We start from the raw sequence: 17,738 nt of genomic DNA on the forward strand, positions 1-17,738 counted from the left end.
ATAAATGGAATTACAGGAGTTACACAGAAGTAGTTTATAAGGTCGTCGCACGATCAATCTGCACTTAACACACACACGACTTGACATAAATAGGCAAAATAATTTAAAATAGTTTGAAAGTGCTTATGATATTTGAAAATTCGCGCGCAAATTCAAGTGGCCCAGGGGCACGCGCAAATTCAAATCAAACGGTGGCGCGCGCAACCTACCAGCTATGATAAACTCGGAAAAGTGACCTTTACCGAGGAAAAGCGAATTATTATAGAGGGTTTAGCGGGAAAATCAAAATCCACACGAAAGTGGTTCTCACAATAATGAGGAACGACAAATTGAATTAAGAGGAAATTGGCGCGGAAAATTCGCAAAATAACGTAACCTAACTTTGGAATCACTAATGACTTAAAATTAATGATGAATGATAATGAAAATGATAATGAAAATGAAAATGAGAATGAATCTAAATGAAAAGAAGTAAATTTAGTCTTGAATTAATGATAAAAATTACAAATTTGCAACAGGTATGATATATACTAAATGATAGAATGAGCAATACAGAGTGGCGACAAGATGAAAACAAAGAAAAATCTCCCTCATTTAACAAACAAGAAGAAAAAAAAGACTGATGCTTATGTGATGGTGTTCGTCCTTGGTAAAGCTAAAACGGCCAAATTCGTGATGAGGTGCTCAGGTGCAAGGTGCAGCTATGGTACGGCAATTGATCTAGTTGAGAGATTGAACGTATGAGAAGTATTGATTGTGCGTCAAGTAGATCAGGTTATGTTGTACAGGTTGCGAAAGTAATGCAAATTCCAGGGCAAGATGCAAGTAATTATGCAGAAAACAGCATACACTTGTTGGTCCGGTGAAAGATGCACTACTTGGAACAGTTCACTCGAAAGCGTGATACAGCATGGTTAAATAAACTGTAAAGATGGAAGAGCCGTTGAAAAGATGCTGCGATACCTACCAGAGAGACAGAGAGAGATAGATAGATAGAATGAGCTTTATTAAGCCGTGGGGTATAACCTCGTAGGCTATGAGCAGAATACAATGCAGATACATTAAATTAGAGCGCAGTAATAAGCGATAAAGTTATACACATAAATATTAATTTAAGATAATTAAATAAATATTGATTTAATAATTAAGGAGTATGAGTGTGAGATTATGAAGCATACATAGCAATAAATGATACAATATTCGCATGAGATGGAAAGAATAGAGATATATTGATTGACAATAGGTTAGGTGACAAGATAGATGAGATCACAGAGCAGGGCGTACTAAATGGGATGTGATGAACTTAAGTGACTAGTGGTGAACAGGCAAGCATAACACAGTACGTTATGCTGAAGAGGCCAGAATAAACACTAAATAAAATCACCGGCCAAAGAGGGTAATTGGAGCCAGCAAACAAGTTAACAAGCATGGTGGTCAAGCAGATTCAAGACTAAGAACTAACTCGTAAGGCCTGGAGAGATGACGAAGTGACAGTGAAGGTAGATTGTGGATCAGGGTGGAAGTGTCGGTCGGTGTTACAACTTGGAATTGAATGGGGGAAAATTACAGACCAGGTAGCGACCAGGTGATAGGAGGTACTCTGATGAGGAAGTGAAGGCGGAGACGTTGAAAGGAAGAGGGATAGAAGGAAGTTTCAGGAGCAAGGGAAGATTTGTGAGGTGTTCGGCGTCCACCCTGTGGCGAAAAAGGAGCTGTTCGATCACCATAAAATAGTCATAGAGCCAGCGCCTGAGCTCTACATAGCGAGTAATATCAAACTCAGTGATGGCCAGCTGGTTGAGAAGATACATGCCATGGGCCGCCGCCGAGAACCTCCAAGCCTCAGTTCTTGGAGCGGGATAGGAGAAGGCCATCGGGGGATTGCGGGAGGAGTGCTTATGATTAGGAGGATTTGGGGTTTTGACATAAGTCGTAAGGTAGCACGGGTGTTGACAGCATACGGTTTTGTATGTACGAAGGATGAGAGAGATGTTGCGCTGACTCTCGAGAGATAGCCATCCTAGACGCAATCTATGGAAGGACACATGGGAGTCAATGTTTGGTGTGGGGATGAAAGGTATAAAGCCTGTGATGAATCGGACACAGGCATTGAAAACTGTTTGAAGGGCCAGGGTTCTGGACTTATCAAGGTGCATGAAGGCTATGGAGGCGTAAGAAAAGTGGGGAAAGATCAATTTTTGAACCAGGTATTTCCTTGTTTCAATGGTGAGTGATTTTCTGTAAAATTTAAGGGAATTTATACCAAGGTGAACTCTCTTAACAATGTCGGAGATGTGGGGTTTCCATTGAAGGGTCGAGGTGATAGTAAGTCCAAGGCTTTTGACCGATGATGAGAATGGAATCTCAACATCATCAATCTTGAGCCTGGACAACGAGTTTAGGTCAATAGCGAGGACGTGAAGTTCGCTACCAACGATCATGACCTTTGTTTTGGCGACGTTGAGTTGGAGACCGTTCGCTCGCGCCCAGTCCGCCACCGCCTGTGCATCTAATCGGACCTTCTCAAGCCCCTCAACAATCTGGGAAGGGACGCAGTGATGGTAAATCTGAGTATCATCAGCATAAATTAGATGCTTGCAGAAAAAAAGAACTCGTGGGAGGTCATTAATGAAGATGGCAAACAATAGCAGACCAAGGACGCTTCCCTGCGGGACACCCGTCCGGGCACGCTCCCACCGCGAAACAGTGTCCCCATGGTCAATGACAGCTTGCACCCTGTCTACAAGATAGCTAAAGAACCATCGTAAGACGGAGTCACCAACGTGACAAGCTCTGATCTTATTAATAAGCAAGTCATGTGGAATTCCGTCGAAGGCCTTTGAGAAATCAAAAAGGACAAGGATGGTAATTTGTTTCTTATCAATGGCAAACCTTATTTCATCGAAGATACGCACCAAGGCGATCTTAGTAGAGTGTCCCTTCTGGAAATCGGCCTGTTTAGGTTCCAGAAGAGTATTTGCTTCTACATAGTTAGAGAATTATCGGTGTAATAAACGTTCGAAGATTTTAGAGGGTTCAGACAACTGCGCGATGGGCCTAGTATCAGAAGGGGACTGGGGTAATCTGACTTTGGAGAGAGGACGAATGAGCGTGCGCTTCCACGTGGCTGGTAAAGTAGATGTTTCAATGGACTTGTTATATATATCAGTAAGGTTGCAAGCTACGGTGTCAAGTCCAAGGAGAAGCATCCCTCCCGTAAGTCCATCACAACCCCTGCTCCTAGAACGCAACATCCTGATCTCGCTCTCAACATCAGCTTGTTTAATTTTTGAAAAGACAAAAGGAGGAAAATAAAGGTCAAATGCAAGGGGGAACTGCAGATATTGTCAAATGTAGTGAGGGTTAGAGCTGGAGATCTGTTGACAACTGTGGCAAAGTATTTATTGAGTTCGTCAGCTGAGAAAAAGAGCAGTGGTGACGGCAGAAGTCGATTGGTTAGGCCGATGTCATGGAGAGTCCTCCACTTGGATTTGGAGCTATTGGCGTGTTCAATATTATGATGGATATGGTTATTTTTCCCAGTATCGAGCTCGTTTGAAATGGCAGTTCTTAGGGAGCGATATTGTTGAAGGGCTAAAGATGAGTTGGAGGCTCGAAAGCGTTTGTAGGCTGCGTCATGGATCCGCATTTGGACACGCAGCTTACCAGTCACCCACGGCTTCTTTTTGGAGGAGATGGTAACCAGACGAGAAGGGGCTAGTTCGTCAAAAGCTCCACAAACCGCAAGGGTGAAAGTTCGCTCAAGTTGATCGACTGAGGGAGTGTCTCGACGAAGAGAATCACCCAGGTAATCCTGGGAGACCGAGAGCTTGGTGGTGATAAGAGAGTTCAGCACCGATTTATCAAGATGATGGAGAGAGCGGGAGGCAAAGGTTTTAGGTTGTTCTTGGGGCGAGAAAAAAAGTATGGAAAGCTGAATTAGGTCATGATAAGGTACAAATGGGGATTTGGTGAGAGAGATTTGGTGAAACTAAGAATGTGAGTTGAGGGATTTGTTATGAAAAGATCCAGCGCTGTATGTGTGGTCACTCCACTCTCAGTAATGGGATGGTGTGTAGGCTCGGTGGAGACAACCCTAAGTGCGTGTGAATCGATGAGATCGCGCAATGCCAGGACGTGTGGAAGATGTGATGTAAGGTCGGAGTTGAAATCACCAGTGATAATGACATCATTGAAGAGAGGAAGAAAGGAAGAGATGGTGTTGAAGAAAAATGATGGGATTTTGGCGGATGGACGGCGGTAGACAACTGCAAATAAAAGTTTTAGGTGGCTTTTATTTTGGATTTCGGCTATCATGAATTCAGGTGAGTTGTTAAACGTGGGATCAGGGCACCACCCTCCTTGCCCTCGCGATCCAGTCGGAAAAAATTGTAATTGGCTAGTACGAGGTGGTCATCAGAGATGACATTACAAAGTTTGGTTTCGGAGATGGCAATAATGTCATATGAACTTGTATGTGCCTGTGCTTTTAGGAGAGAGAAATGCCACGGTACGTTTAGGCCGTTTATGTTGATGTGCGCAACGGTGAGGGAAGATCGAGATGGGATGGAGGTAGTAACAGAATTATTTAGTGGGACCGTTGAATGTCATGAAGTTTGAGCTGGGTTACGGGTTGGCGACTGAGAAGAGGAGGTAGATAAAGTGAAGCTTGGTGTATTTGCAGGCGGTCGGATATGAAGATCAGAGCGAGGGAGTCGGAGATCGTGATGGGCACCGCTAAGAGGAGCGGAAGGCGCGGCCGAAGGGTGAGGGTGGTCTGGGGCTCCCGCCGAGCATGCGACTGGTTGGCGAGATGCCAGCCTTGGCAAACCACGCAGGTCAGCCTGCGAGACAATAGGGATGAGCTCCGATTGCGGCGTGGCGCGGCAGAAGACCCGCAAGTTTCGCACCACAGGCCACGCGTATCCGAGGTCATCACTCACTTTTCTGGCCTTGGATAGCAGCTCGAAGACAGGCTTGGGGTAGATTGGACGCAGTAGTACTCGTAAACCACCTCCACAGCCAAAGATCGTCTGGGCAGTATGCCCCTTCAGTCTGGACGAAAACTTGATTATTCTGTCCCGAGAGGATGGCGAATCCAGCAGGAAGGTGAAGGACTTCCTTCGTGCACCTTGGCTCGAGTGAGAGAAGGACTGCAACTGATCTGTGGACGCAGTAGAGCGAGAGGCAGCGGTGGGATTCCACTCCCTTGTCGCAATAATCGCAGGGAGATTGTGCTCTCCACCAAAGCCCAGTGCAATAAGGACAGAAGTAGCGGCCTGGAAGAGGGAACCTTGAAATTCCGCGAAAATACGGGTTCGCTGTAATAACAAATAATAAAAGAAAAATGAACAATACAGAGTAGTGGCAAAATGTAGGCAGGACAAAATATTCCTCACTTAACCGATGAGAAAATAGTTGTTCTAGCGATGATATTCGTCGTTGGTAGAGCTAGAACGGCCAGGTAGGTGATGAGATGTCCTGGTGCAATTGTGATGCAGCAATTGATTCAGTTAGTAGAGTGACGTATGCAGTGTTGATCCAGGTGAAAGAGGTTAGGTGATGCTGGTTGCACAAGTAATGCAAATTCCAGGGCAGAATGCAAATAATTATGCACGAAACAGCGTACACTTGTTAGCCCCGTGGAAGATGCACTACCTGGAAGAGTTTGCTCGAAGGTGTGATGCCAGATGATTAGATAAACTGAATTTGTTGAAGAGCCGTTGAAAAGATGCTGTGATGTTTACCAGAGAGAGAGTGAGAGAGAGCGCGTGATATATAGGCAGGTTCGAGTTGGCACGCGAACTCTTCCTTCGGCAGCTCCTTGAGACTTCGACGGCTGAAACAAAGATACAGTATTAGACGCATTCATATAGTGCCCCTAATACTATCCACTGAGCCTTTCCGAGAGTAGACGATTGTAAAAACTCGACATCGAAACGTTAAATAACTTGTGTGTCAATTATACTTGGAAAATACATCCTGATAACTACAAAAATTATTTTGAAAACAGGATAAGTATTTTTCTTCATCTTTGCATAAATCTTTGGATTAAGCGATTAATTATTTAATGTAAATTTCATTCTTACTTTATTTTAGATTGGAAGTATTCCTTATACAACACGAAATAGATGTAATCAGACAAGTGTTCTTCAAAATAGAAATAATGAATGGGGTGAACAAAGACAAACTGAATATGCTAAAAAAGTTAAATTAATGGAATTTATAGAAATTTATGTAAGTTCCTACAATCATTATCTAGTGAATTTTTAATTTTACCTGAGCTTTCGCATAAAATTTACACATAAAAGCGTTAGAAAAATATTACCTACCTACGAGGGGGGTTAATAAGTCATTACAAAATCCAAGAGATGGCCCTCGTCACGCTTAAATTATGATGTTTTTGGCAAGCAATACTACTAACTAGATATCATACAAAGTTTTAGCTCGATTCATTAATTTTTTTGTGTGATTTTTGTGAGCGTTGGTTGAACAAAAAGTTATTGATTTATTTGAAAAATAGAAAAAACCTAGTTTCGAGCGGTGATAAAACATTTCATTTGAAAGGCCTTAAAAGAAATCACAGTTGAGTTGAATGCCGTTCATGGCAAGTCTGCTCCTGTGTTTAAGACTGTTTATAACTGGGTAAATGAATTTAAATGCGGCCGTACAACAACAAAAGATGAACCTCGTTCAGGACGCCCCGTAGAAGTGAGTACGCCCGAAATGGTCAACAAAATCCACGATATGGTGTTGAGTGATAGAAGATTAAAATTACGTGAATTAGTTGAGTCCACAGGGATATCAAAAGTTACAATCATTTCAATTTTGCATGAAAAATTGGGGATGAAAAAAATATCAGCAAGATGGGTGCCGCGTTTGCTCACTGTTGAAAACAAACGAACCCGCGTGGTCACCTCTGAGGCTCTTTTGGCACGCATACGTCGTAATCCGGAAGACTTTTAGCGTCGACTCGTAACTGTAGACGAAACATGGGTACAACACTACACTCCTGAAACCAAAGACCAGTCCAAACAATGGATTACCGCAGGAGAACCAGCTCCAAAGAAGGCAAAGACAGTAAAATCAGCTGGCAAGATTATGGACACGGTTTCCTGGGATGCGTATGGAATCATCTACATCGACTACTTGGAAAAGAGCCAGACAATCACTGGACAATATTGTGCCTCATTATTAGGTCAGCTAAAAGAAAAAATCAGAGAAAAATGTCCTCATTTGAACAAAAAAAATGCCTCTTTCTTCAAGACAATGCTCGACTTCACACGTGTGCAGTTTCGATGGCAAAAATTAACTATTTAAAGTTCGGATTAATTGACCATCCACCATATTCGCCTAATTTGGCTCCCAGTGATTTTTCTTATTTCCTAACCTCAAAAAATGGCTTGCCAGACAACGATTCACGTCCAATGAAAAATTCATCACCGAAACAAATGCCTATTTTGAGGGTTTCCAGTAACCATATTTTTCTGATGGCTTAAAAAAACTGGAAGGCCGTTTAATAAAATGTATCGACCTTCAAGGAGATTATGTTGAAAAATAAAAAAAATACATACGCAAAACTTTTTTTTCCTTCTTTTTATAAAGACTTATTGACCCCCCCCCCCTCGTATCTAATATACACGGTAAATAGCTTTTATGAAGAATATTTTCTGAATTTATTGTCATTTGACTTATATTAAAAAATAAAACGTACGCAGATACGCTATGTATGATATCCTTAGCCGCAAGCTTCTTGCGTCACAATTTCTAACCTCATGCGATCTTATGTTTATCCTACTCGCAAAAAAAAGGGATTTGATAATTTTTAATATTATAACATATCATTTAGTTAATGCACGTTTTGCATATCAAACGTACCAAATCATAAGTATGGAAAGCGGCCCTCATGCACAAAACTTACATAGACGGCAGTCACTTATGAAAATTAAAATTCAATGTATAGCTTATAAAAGAACTATCTTTATTTAAACTAATTCATTAAATATTCATTGAAGCGTGATATACTAAATTGTTTTTCTTTAATTCAAACTGGTAGATTCACGAAAAAATTACTTTTGTCAGAATAATTCGTGTGATAATTATATTCTCCCTATGCTCAATTCATTCCAAACTGTAGCGTGGATTTTAATTCTGTGCTTTCATATCGCTAGTTCATTCCGTCCCAAATATATAAATATTATAATAAGGATAGTAGACACGCTCATAAAACTGTAATTTAACGGAAAGTCATTTGTATCTTCAAAGCGGTACAAAACGAAATTAATATTCTTATTTTAGACATTTTATCTCCAAATTATATTACAAGAAGACCTTGCACTCTTAAATATAGAAGTAGCTATAAAGCTTGGGAGAAAAAAAATTTTCTATTGTACTATTTTCTCGCCCTTTTAAAAATTTACTAGCCCAAAAAGTATTATAAAAATCATTTATTGCTATTTTATGCTATAAGAATTTATCTGCAATAAATGATTCACGTTAATGAAATAAATAAACAAAATTTATAGTTAATATTTTTGCTGACAAAATACTAGATTTATATGGTATTGAGAAATGTTCATTCAATATGCATGTGTTATGGTACTATACAAGCTTTACAGTACAATGGAGCCTTTTGTATGGATAGTATGCGTTTTCATTAAAAGATTCGAATAGTTATTTAAAAAACAACCATGAGCCAAATAGAATAGATGTCAAAATAACGAATTCTCTTGAAATATAAATACACTCGAAACTTAGAAGAGCAGTCAGTAAGATTGCTTCTCGTTAGCCTCTCTCCCTCTCTCCTCTGCACTTTACAAGGCATACTGACCAGCGTTAAGTGCACAATAGTAATGCGCCTAACTATTGGCCTTTTGCTTCAGCAAAAGAAAGCTGTTATGGTAAGGCATGGTGAAAGTAATAAGATTTGAATTTTACAAGAAACTATTTAATAATTTAAATGCACAATTCCGCACTTTTACCTTATTATAAAACGATATTAAGCAAATCGATAGATGCTAAACTAATAACATTAACTTAAATTCAAAATAAATTAAACGGTAATCACAAGTAAATTATTAGATTAAACGCAATTTTTACACGAATCAACAAAAATTAAATTTAAACAAAAGAATCGCACACGAGAATATGAAAGAAATAAAACGGCACCTTTTCGGTCGAAAGTCGGGACGAGTCTGAGGGTTCTGGCCAGAAAGCCGTCGCATTCACTGCCGCGTCGCACTGCCGAGTTTTTCTCCCCTCTCAAGGCCCAAACAGACCCGTGCGCTGCGGTGAGTTCTAAGAAGTCTAGAAAAGGCGCCATCCGTCTGTTTTACTTTTAAATTTCAACAGTCAGTTGGGCTTTTATCCCTTCCTATGCACTTGTAGTGCCAATGGGTGCACTTATAGTGCCAATAGGTGCACTTATAGTGCCAATGGGTGCATTTGCAATGCCAATTTTGTGTAGTTGTAGTGCCTATGGTGCACTTTTAGTGCTTATTCCTAGTTTCAATCATACGCATCCGGCGCATATGAAATCGGAGATCACTCGACAGAGGCTTCTTTTCACCCACAGCCTCGTGTCTAACCATCGACCTTGGGTTGTCCGATCATATTCGTCGCAACGACTCGTCTCTGTCTTATTTAAACGCTTTGGATATTTATGACTAACGCATATAATACTTCTCACATTTGTTCGCTCGCAACTTAAAACTAATTTGCATTTATCAGAGGAAAAAAAGATAAGAACAGCTGCCGCACATGTGCGCCCTAGCTGACCCGAGCACGCTTAGTTCTTTTCCCTTTCTTTCAGTCTTTCGTAGGTCACAACATGTCTGCCAAATATAAGAGCCAGGAACTAGCGCGATGTTAGGTCAACTGCGCCTATCCATCCGGAACAAAAGCAAATGGCATTTAGTGAAAAAGTGAGAAAGAGAGAAAGAGCACATGGCTATGTAGTATTAGGCAAGTGTACGACACACGATCGATAAGAGCTGCGTCACAAGTCACCTCAGAAGTATGTGAAAAGGGGATGAAAAAGGGTAAGCTGGTGACCACGAGTAGGCCATGGCCGAGATTGAGCAAGAGAATTTTTGCCTGCCCTCGTATTGAACGAGGTTCGATCATTACGAGAGAGCATTTTCCCGTGTAACTTAGACAATCGGTTTTCACGATTAACACGCCCAGACTTGGTAGTATCTCTGATCTGCTGTCCTGCGAATTCATGCAAGAATCGGACATCTCCAGTGACAGTGCATCTCCCATTGGGCCTGCATTTTCCAGTCAGCGTAGCATAAAAGGTCAAGTCTTTCCTCTGGCTTACAAGTTTCTCTCTTTTAGTATTATGGTGATTCAGCAGAAACAATTATAATATGATAGCAAGGCGTCCACCCGCCGACTACTTTCGCGATATGCGATTAAAGAAGCGGCTCGTGGTTAGACCGCGGTTGTCAAGGCGATTCCGTCACCGGGCAATTTGCGCCTTCGTAGTAGTAGATTTAGTTAACAATTTTCTAAGTATTGTAAATAGTTATGTTACGTTTATTCAGTAATTTTATAAGAATTAGGATGAGTCTGCATTATATTCGAAAAATAAGATTGAGTTGTGTTCATTATACGAGGGTCATTTGAAAAGTCCGTGCAAAAATAAAAACTGCTTGATTTTTTTTAATAAATCTTTTTCATTTTTCAATATAGTCCCCTTTTAGGCTTATACACTTCATCCAACGCTGCTCTAGTTTGTTAATCCCTTCCAAATAATAGGATTTGTCCAAGTCTGTAAAATAGGCATTCGTTTCTGCAATCACCTCCTCATTTGAATAAAATCTTTTCCCCGCCAGCCATTTTTTCATATTAGAGAACAAATAGTAGTCCGACGGAGCCAAATCTGGAGAATAGGGGGGATATGAAACGAGTTGGAACCCTATCTCCATCAGTTTTACGGCCACAACTGCTGAGGCGTGAGCTGGCGCATTGTCGTGGTGGAAGAGGACTTTTTTATGGGCCAATCGTGGACGTTTCTCTAGCAACTCGGTTTTCAAACGATCCAATAACGATGAATAATATTCGCCTGTAATGCTTTTCCAGATAGTCGATGAAGATTATTCCTTGCGAATCCCAAAAGACAGTCGCCATAACCTTCCCGGCCGAAGGAATTGTCTTCGCCTTTTTCGGAGCAGATTCCCCCTTGGTAACCCATTGTTTAGACTATTCTTTGGTCTCAGGAGTGTAGTGATGTATCCATGTTTCATCTACAGTGATGAAACGGCGCTTAAAGTCTTGCGGATTTTGCTGGAACAGCTGCAAACCATTCTTGCAACACTTCACATGATCTCGTTTTTAGTCAATCGTGAGCAATCGTGGCACCCATCTAACGGATAGCTTTTTCATGTCTAAATGTTGGTGCAAAATATTATGTAACCATTCGCTCGAGATGCCTACAGTACTAGCAATCTCACGTACCTTCACTCTTCTGTCAGCTATCACCATATCATGGATTTTATCAATGATTTCTGAAGTGGTAACCTCAACAGGGCGTCCAGAATGTTCAGCGTCTTTTGTGCTCATATGGCCACTCCGAAAATTTTGAAACCACTTATAAACCATTCTAATCGAAGGTGCATAATCACCATAATGTTTATCAAGCTTCTGTTTAATCTCCTGAGGCGTCTTGCCTTTGAAAAAGTAATGTTTAATCAATACACGAAATTCTTTTTCGTCCATTTTTTTACAACCACTCGATTTCTTTGATTGAAACGAATGTAAAACGCAAAGTAATTGGCCGATCTGGCTGAAACTTGGTGTGTGCTCTTCCAAGATATGCAACTAACTGAAAATAATCTTGATACACACTAGTAGCGCCATCTCTCTGACTTTGCACGGACTTTTCAAACGACCCAGGTAAATAAGATTATGAGTTTTTAATATAACGGTTATGTGTAATTATTTATTAACCGTTCCTCTCTGTTTCTCCCTTCGATTGATGAGAGCAAACACCTCTATGCAACATAGCATAGTACCTTTTTTACAAAATTTTGAAGAGTATGTTGACGGTTGATAAGTTCTTTGAAGAAGACGGCAAAAACAATGTTCTTGAAAATTTAAGTGTTACAGAATTGAATGTGAGTAAAATTAAAGCGACTAGAGGCTAAGAAATGACTGAAAATTTGATTTTCGAAGAAAGAAAAATGTTTGTGAATAGAGCAAGACACAACAATAAAATTTTTCTTCGAAATTATACATCGGACAAAACATAAATAATAATTCTATTACATGCTAGAATAATTAGCAAAATTATTAAAGCAATAGAAGTATAAAACATTGAAATTTTGAAATTAAAAAAATTTGAATTAACGTTTGAGATAATTCAAAGCTTATAATATATTTTTAAATAATTATTTTAATATTTTTAGCTGCAACAACATTGAATATTGAACAGCTAAATGCAGTTGTTGGAAATGGCGATATAATTTCTGAAACGAGTGAACAACGAGATCATTTCTGGTGTACTTCTAAAGGAAAATTCCAGTACAGTATTGATAATTTACCAGCGCAATTACAATACATCTACAAGTTATTTCAGGTAAAATAATGTTATGAATTATTCATTCATAGATACATTTTTCAATTCATTTGTAAAAACAGTATTATATTAGTTATGTATATATATGTTAGACTTTGGAGATGCTTACTATGATTTGTGTGATACAGTTCCGTGTTTCGTATCGTTATCACTACTATCACGTTGTCAGCGTAGGCGACCAACTTAACCTCTGTTGATATGACCAATCTAAGTAGCATATCATACAGTATATTCTAAAGGTCTAGACCCAGAACGGACCCCTGAGCGAATCCTGCAGTGATTTGTCTGGTAACCATACCGTCTGTCATCTTGTATCTGATTCATCTGTTTCGTAAGTAATTCTCCATCATTCGAATGAAGTAAGTCTGATGAAATAAGGTATGAAGGGAGTCTAAAAGTTCGTAGCACCTTCAGGATATCCTTGTACCTAGCAGTGTTAAACGGCGTTTCTAACGTTCAATATCACCAGAACAACTATGGGTCTCATATATGGGCCTCGTCCGCAGGCAGGTTTCCGTGATTTTCTGGATCTTGTCTACAGTTGAGTGGGCCCTTCGGAATCAATGTTGATTTTCTATCAGTCTATCGCTTACCGTTATTGCTTTCGCTACTCTCGATTTCAACAGTGCTTCGTACAGTTTGCCCACTGTGTTCAGAAGACTCAGGGGTTTGTAGGAAAATGGAATATTGGGTTCTCCTTTTCCTTTATGCAGGAGTATCAGTCTAGCTGTCTTCCATTCTGTGGGGAAGATGCCAGCCCGTAAGATCGCGTTATGTTCAGTAATCCAGATCGTGTTCTTTCGATTCCTCGGAGGATCTTCCTAAGAATATAGTCTCTTTTGCCGGGACTAAGTATATGGTAGTCGTATCTCGATTGAGCTCTGCCTCGGTAAACTCCAGCGCGGAGTCTCATGATCTTCAGTTACTTCGTGCGTCACAGGTTGGTGCGGGAAGAGTCCGTTGACTATTGTGCTTATGGTGTTACGGTCCATTAGCTCTGAAGGACCTAGTTTTCCTAGTTTCTTTGTTACAATTTTTTAACCTAGACCTCAGGGATCTTACTCCACTTCTTCGCATAGTTGTCTTAGACATTGAGTTTTACTGTTTCTGAGTGAGGCAACCAAAACCTTTCGTGACGTTTTGTACAAAGTCGCCATTGTATCCATGTCTGGTCTTTCTTTTTTTCTAACACGGTGTACTCTCTTCTGTCAACCAATGCATTACTTACGAAGGACGTTTATCTCATCCGTCCACCAGTACATTGCCCTCTGTGCATTTTGTCCTTTCGTCGGATCATCGTGGCCTCGCACAATTGAGTTATCAGGTCTATTGTCTTGTCCGTTAACCAGTTTGCTCTCTTGTACTTATCAAGGTTTGCCGGGATAGTGGCAATAAGTGTCATCGTCTCCTGTAACATTTCCTTGAACCGTTCTCTGTCATGTTCTCGCAGGTTCCAGTATTTAGAAGTCCTGCCTTTATCTGTCCATGACGGTAGATCGTTGTTTGATCCATCACCTTAAAGATGATGTATTAAGATGATGTGATAGTTGGCTGTGTAGTCTTAGATTATTCGCTATTCATTTATCCGAACCGAGATCTTAGCGGAGGTTATTGTCACATCGGGTATTCAGCAACCGAATCTTGATTGTCTATATATATTAGCGTCGTTCCTCGGTTGGCCACTTTCAGATTGAATCTTGCGACCATCTGTAGCCTCCCTCACTTATTCGTCGTTATCATGCCCTACTCAGTTGCTATGGAAATCAAGTCGCCCGCGACGACGAGATTTCCCGAAAAGTCTCTGAGATCCTCCTCTAATTTACCAACGTTATCTTCAAATACTATTATCGTGTAGTTCATGGTGAGGTATAACTAATGTAGGTAATAGCGCTCCCCTTCACTCACACATAATCCTTTCCTCTTGCCGATGCTTGTACTCTTTTTATCGATTTTTCATTTATCTGTAAGACCGACGTGGAAGAAAGCCGTTTTATGCACGTAGGTTCCACAGTTGCTTGTTTAGTATCAATATATTAGTGTTTCGCTCTTTCGCTATTTGTGCGAGTAATAGCTGGGCAGCCTTGTACCTGAGTAAGTTACCTTGTAGGAATACTTTCAGCATTCCTCCAGCGCGACTCGGTAGACCGCGTACGCTCCCGTTCCTGGGAAGTGTACACTTTCTTTCGCCTGCGCTTCCGAGCATAGGAAGTATGTCGACTATCTGGTTGTGTAAATCTTTCCGGTATGACCGACTTGCCGGCACTTCTAGCAGCATTGTCCTCCGTCCTATCCTTTATAGTCTCCTCATCTATGTCCATAATTCAGGCATTAGTAACACCTGATTTCCGTTAGTCTTTCTCTGATCCGACAGACAAAGAATCACGGTAATCAGATATTACCAATGCCTAAGATCTTCTTCGCGGTAATCAAATGTTACCAATGCCTTCTTCATTTTATTTTTGTTTATTTGTGTGTATATGAAGTGTCATGTTGTGGTCCGAAGTAGCTCCTCAAGTTTGACGGGATCAATGGTATGTCACCAACTTCTACAGTATTAGAGCGCCCTGAAAGACCGGTGGCCTCGATCGTTCTTAGCCACATCTGACAGCAGGAACCCATTCGGTCGCCAATCAGCACTACTACAAGCTTTCGCCCTACCAATGTACGGGACGGTGTCCCATATTGGCTACACTGAATTCGAATTCCATCGTACTAGCTGCCCAGCTCTGCAATTGTTCCCTCTATTACGATCGGTATATCCACTATTACCATTATCCATAAGTGATGAAGATATTATCACCTAGTTATATTGGAAATCCTCAAAAATGTGTCTAGCTAGTATACCTAAATCATGTATTAAAAAGTATTCAAGAATAGGCAAATATACAATTAATAAAGATACCAGAATTAATAAACAAAAACTTGATAATAACATAACAATTAATAAAAAAGAACTTAACAAAACCACAAATAATCATGAGACAGACAAATCCAAGAAAATTTACATAAGCACAAGACAGATCATATATATATAAAAAAATACATATAAGAACAGAACAGAAACATTGAAAAATTATATTCATAAAGACAAGATAAAAAAAGCAGATAAAAATTCAAAGACAATAACTTCAAAACATACATGGGGAACGCACGGACACCCCTCGATTAATGCGACAGCCGCGCTACCGATAAAATGGATCAACACGTTGGTCGGTAAAGTAGCGTGGGGCCACAGAGCCCGTATGTACATACATGATCCAGCTAATTCAGCTGTTATCGGTAACGTTACAGACTTTTGGTCTGTATTGACATTGCCAGATTGCATGGTAAGTCACTCAGGATCCCCACAGCCTATACTTCTAAAAATATTTCAAAGCATACGAAAATTTAGAATTTTGCGCTTTTTTCTAGTATCATCAAAGCACAATACTGTACGTCATTATTTTTTTTGAGGTAGGAAACTATCTTACGTTCTACTATATTCTAATTATTTTTATTATTTTAATTAATCTAATCAATGTTGAATAAAACTTTTTTTTAATTCGACTTATATTTCTTACAATTAAAGGAAATCAAAATTTTCTATATTTTTTTCTTTTAGCAATCAAGTCAAATATAATTATATTTTATACGCAAATACAAAGTCTGATTTATTTTTCTTCAATTTAGATTTTTCTTAAAAGTCTCCTTATTCATAAATTATTTTTCAACAATATTCAGTTACTATATATATTTTTACATACATTTTCAAATAACTTGACGGTTGACTGAGAAGGCGCATGTATTTGACTAGGTATGTGTCGCCCGATCGTCGAGTCAACACCGCGCAAGGTCACATATGCAACGGGCGGTGAAGAAGCGAGGGTTCGTGCGCCAGCGGCAAATCTTTCTGATCTTACTCCTTTTCGTCGCTGACCTTACTCCATGAGATTCGCGGTCATCGATGCTCCATTAAAGAGTTCTTCTTCACTGCCAAACTGGTTCGCTCTGCTACAAGCTGAAAGGAGCATGGACGTTCATGCGCTAGAATGTTCCGTGTAATTCGATATAATTTCGGCGAGGATAGCGGAAAAGATGAGTTGGAGAAAAACTACAAGTTGAAGGGATTGGGGTCGAGTACTAGAGCTTTATTTCAATCTTGACCCTCGAAATGTCGCCCGTCGAGCGACACACACTCACAAACAAAACAAAACAAAGCGAAAGAGAGAGAATAAACGCGATTCTTGAAGGTAATTCACTCACAGTTATGCACAAGGTGCAGGTTTGCGAAATCGGACGCTACATTTGTGCGATCCCCGTTGCTGGCCAGTCAACTGGGAGATGATGTTGAGGCTTGTTGGCTTTCTCCTCGTTCTTTAGGGACGACGCAGCTGGCCTCGGGGAGATTACGTACGGCGCTCCAAGATTTGGTTGCTGGGCCGTAAACTTGCCTCGCTTTGCAAGGCGCCTACCGTTTCGGAGCTGGCTCATATGGAAGATATCTCACTGAGGTAGGAAATTCCTGGGATACGTAACTCGTCAAGCGTAACGAGCGCGCTGTTTGGGTTTACTACTTGAAGAAGTATTCTCTTGTGAAGCCCAAACTATGCTGCTTGACCTGACTCGCGCAGCCAGTCTTTTCCTCTCTCTATTATTATATCGCGACTACGTAGCCGTGACGTGTGATTTTAGAATATATATGATCATTCATTTGTTAATAATTATTATTGTGACAGGAACTTACCTGGGATTATTATTTCGACTTAAATTAGCTGCTTAGCTCTATCTCGATGAAGTATATGTGAGGTCGGTCGGTAATGATGCTCGAACACTCGATTCAAGTAATTATTTTTTTATTCAAAGGACAGAAATGATTTCTCAAAAATAACAATAGATAAATAGTACGTTATTCGGCCATCGCGCATCGCGAATCATCTCGTAAGAACTTTAACAATTTTTTTTAGCGCTATTGAGTAGTCGCGCGTCGCGAATCAACTGCCGAAAAGTCGAGTCTCTGTTTGGACATTGACTTTGCGGCCCGTATTAATGTGTTGAGTAATCAGAAAATCAAAGTGTCGTGCGCCTCAATTTTCGGACTACTCATCTTTTAATTTCGCTGAGTTTATATTTCGTAAAGATGCCGTTCGTCGTTTATACATTATTTCGTTTTCAATCGATT

General features: G+C 40.3%; 1 protein-coding gene across 1 annotated transcript in view; it reads left to right on the plus strand.

Annotated features, from left to right (window-relative positions):
• Positions 1 to 17,738, plus strand: part of LOC131667616 (protein unc-79 homolog) — a gene marked incomplete at its 3' end in the record, with an annotated part of 3,688,809 nt that overhangs the window by 1,552,143 nt on the left and 2,118,928 nt on the right. Inside the window, exon 17 of the mRNA XM_058941149.1 lies at positions 12,411 to 12,580. Coding sequence (XP_058797132.1) covers positions 12,411 to 12,580 — 170 coding nt within the window. The remainder of the gene's footprint in view (positions 1 to 12,410; positions 12,581 to 17,738) is intronic.

This window comes from Phymastichus coffea, unplaced genomic scaffold (genome assembly GCF_024137745.1).
Source record: "Phymastichus coffea isolate CEN01 unplaced genomic scaffold, Cenicafe_Pcof_1.1 PCOF00005, whole genome shotgun sequence".
Taxonomy (NCBI): domain Eukaryota; kingdom Metazoa; phylum Arthropoda; class Insecta; order Hymenoptera; family Eulophidae; genus Phymastichus; species Phymastichus coffea.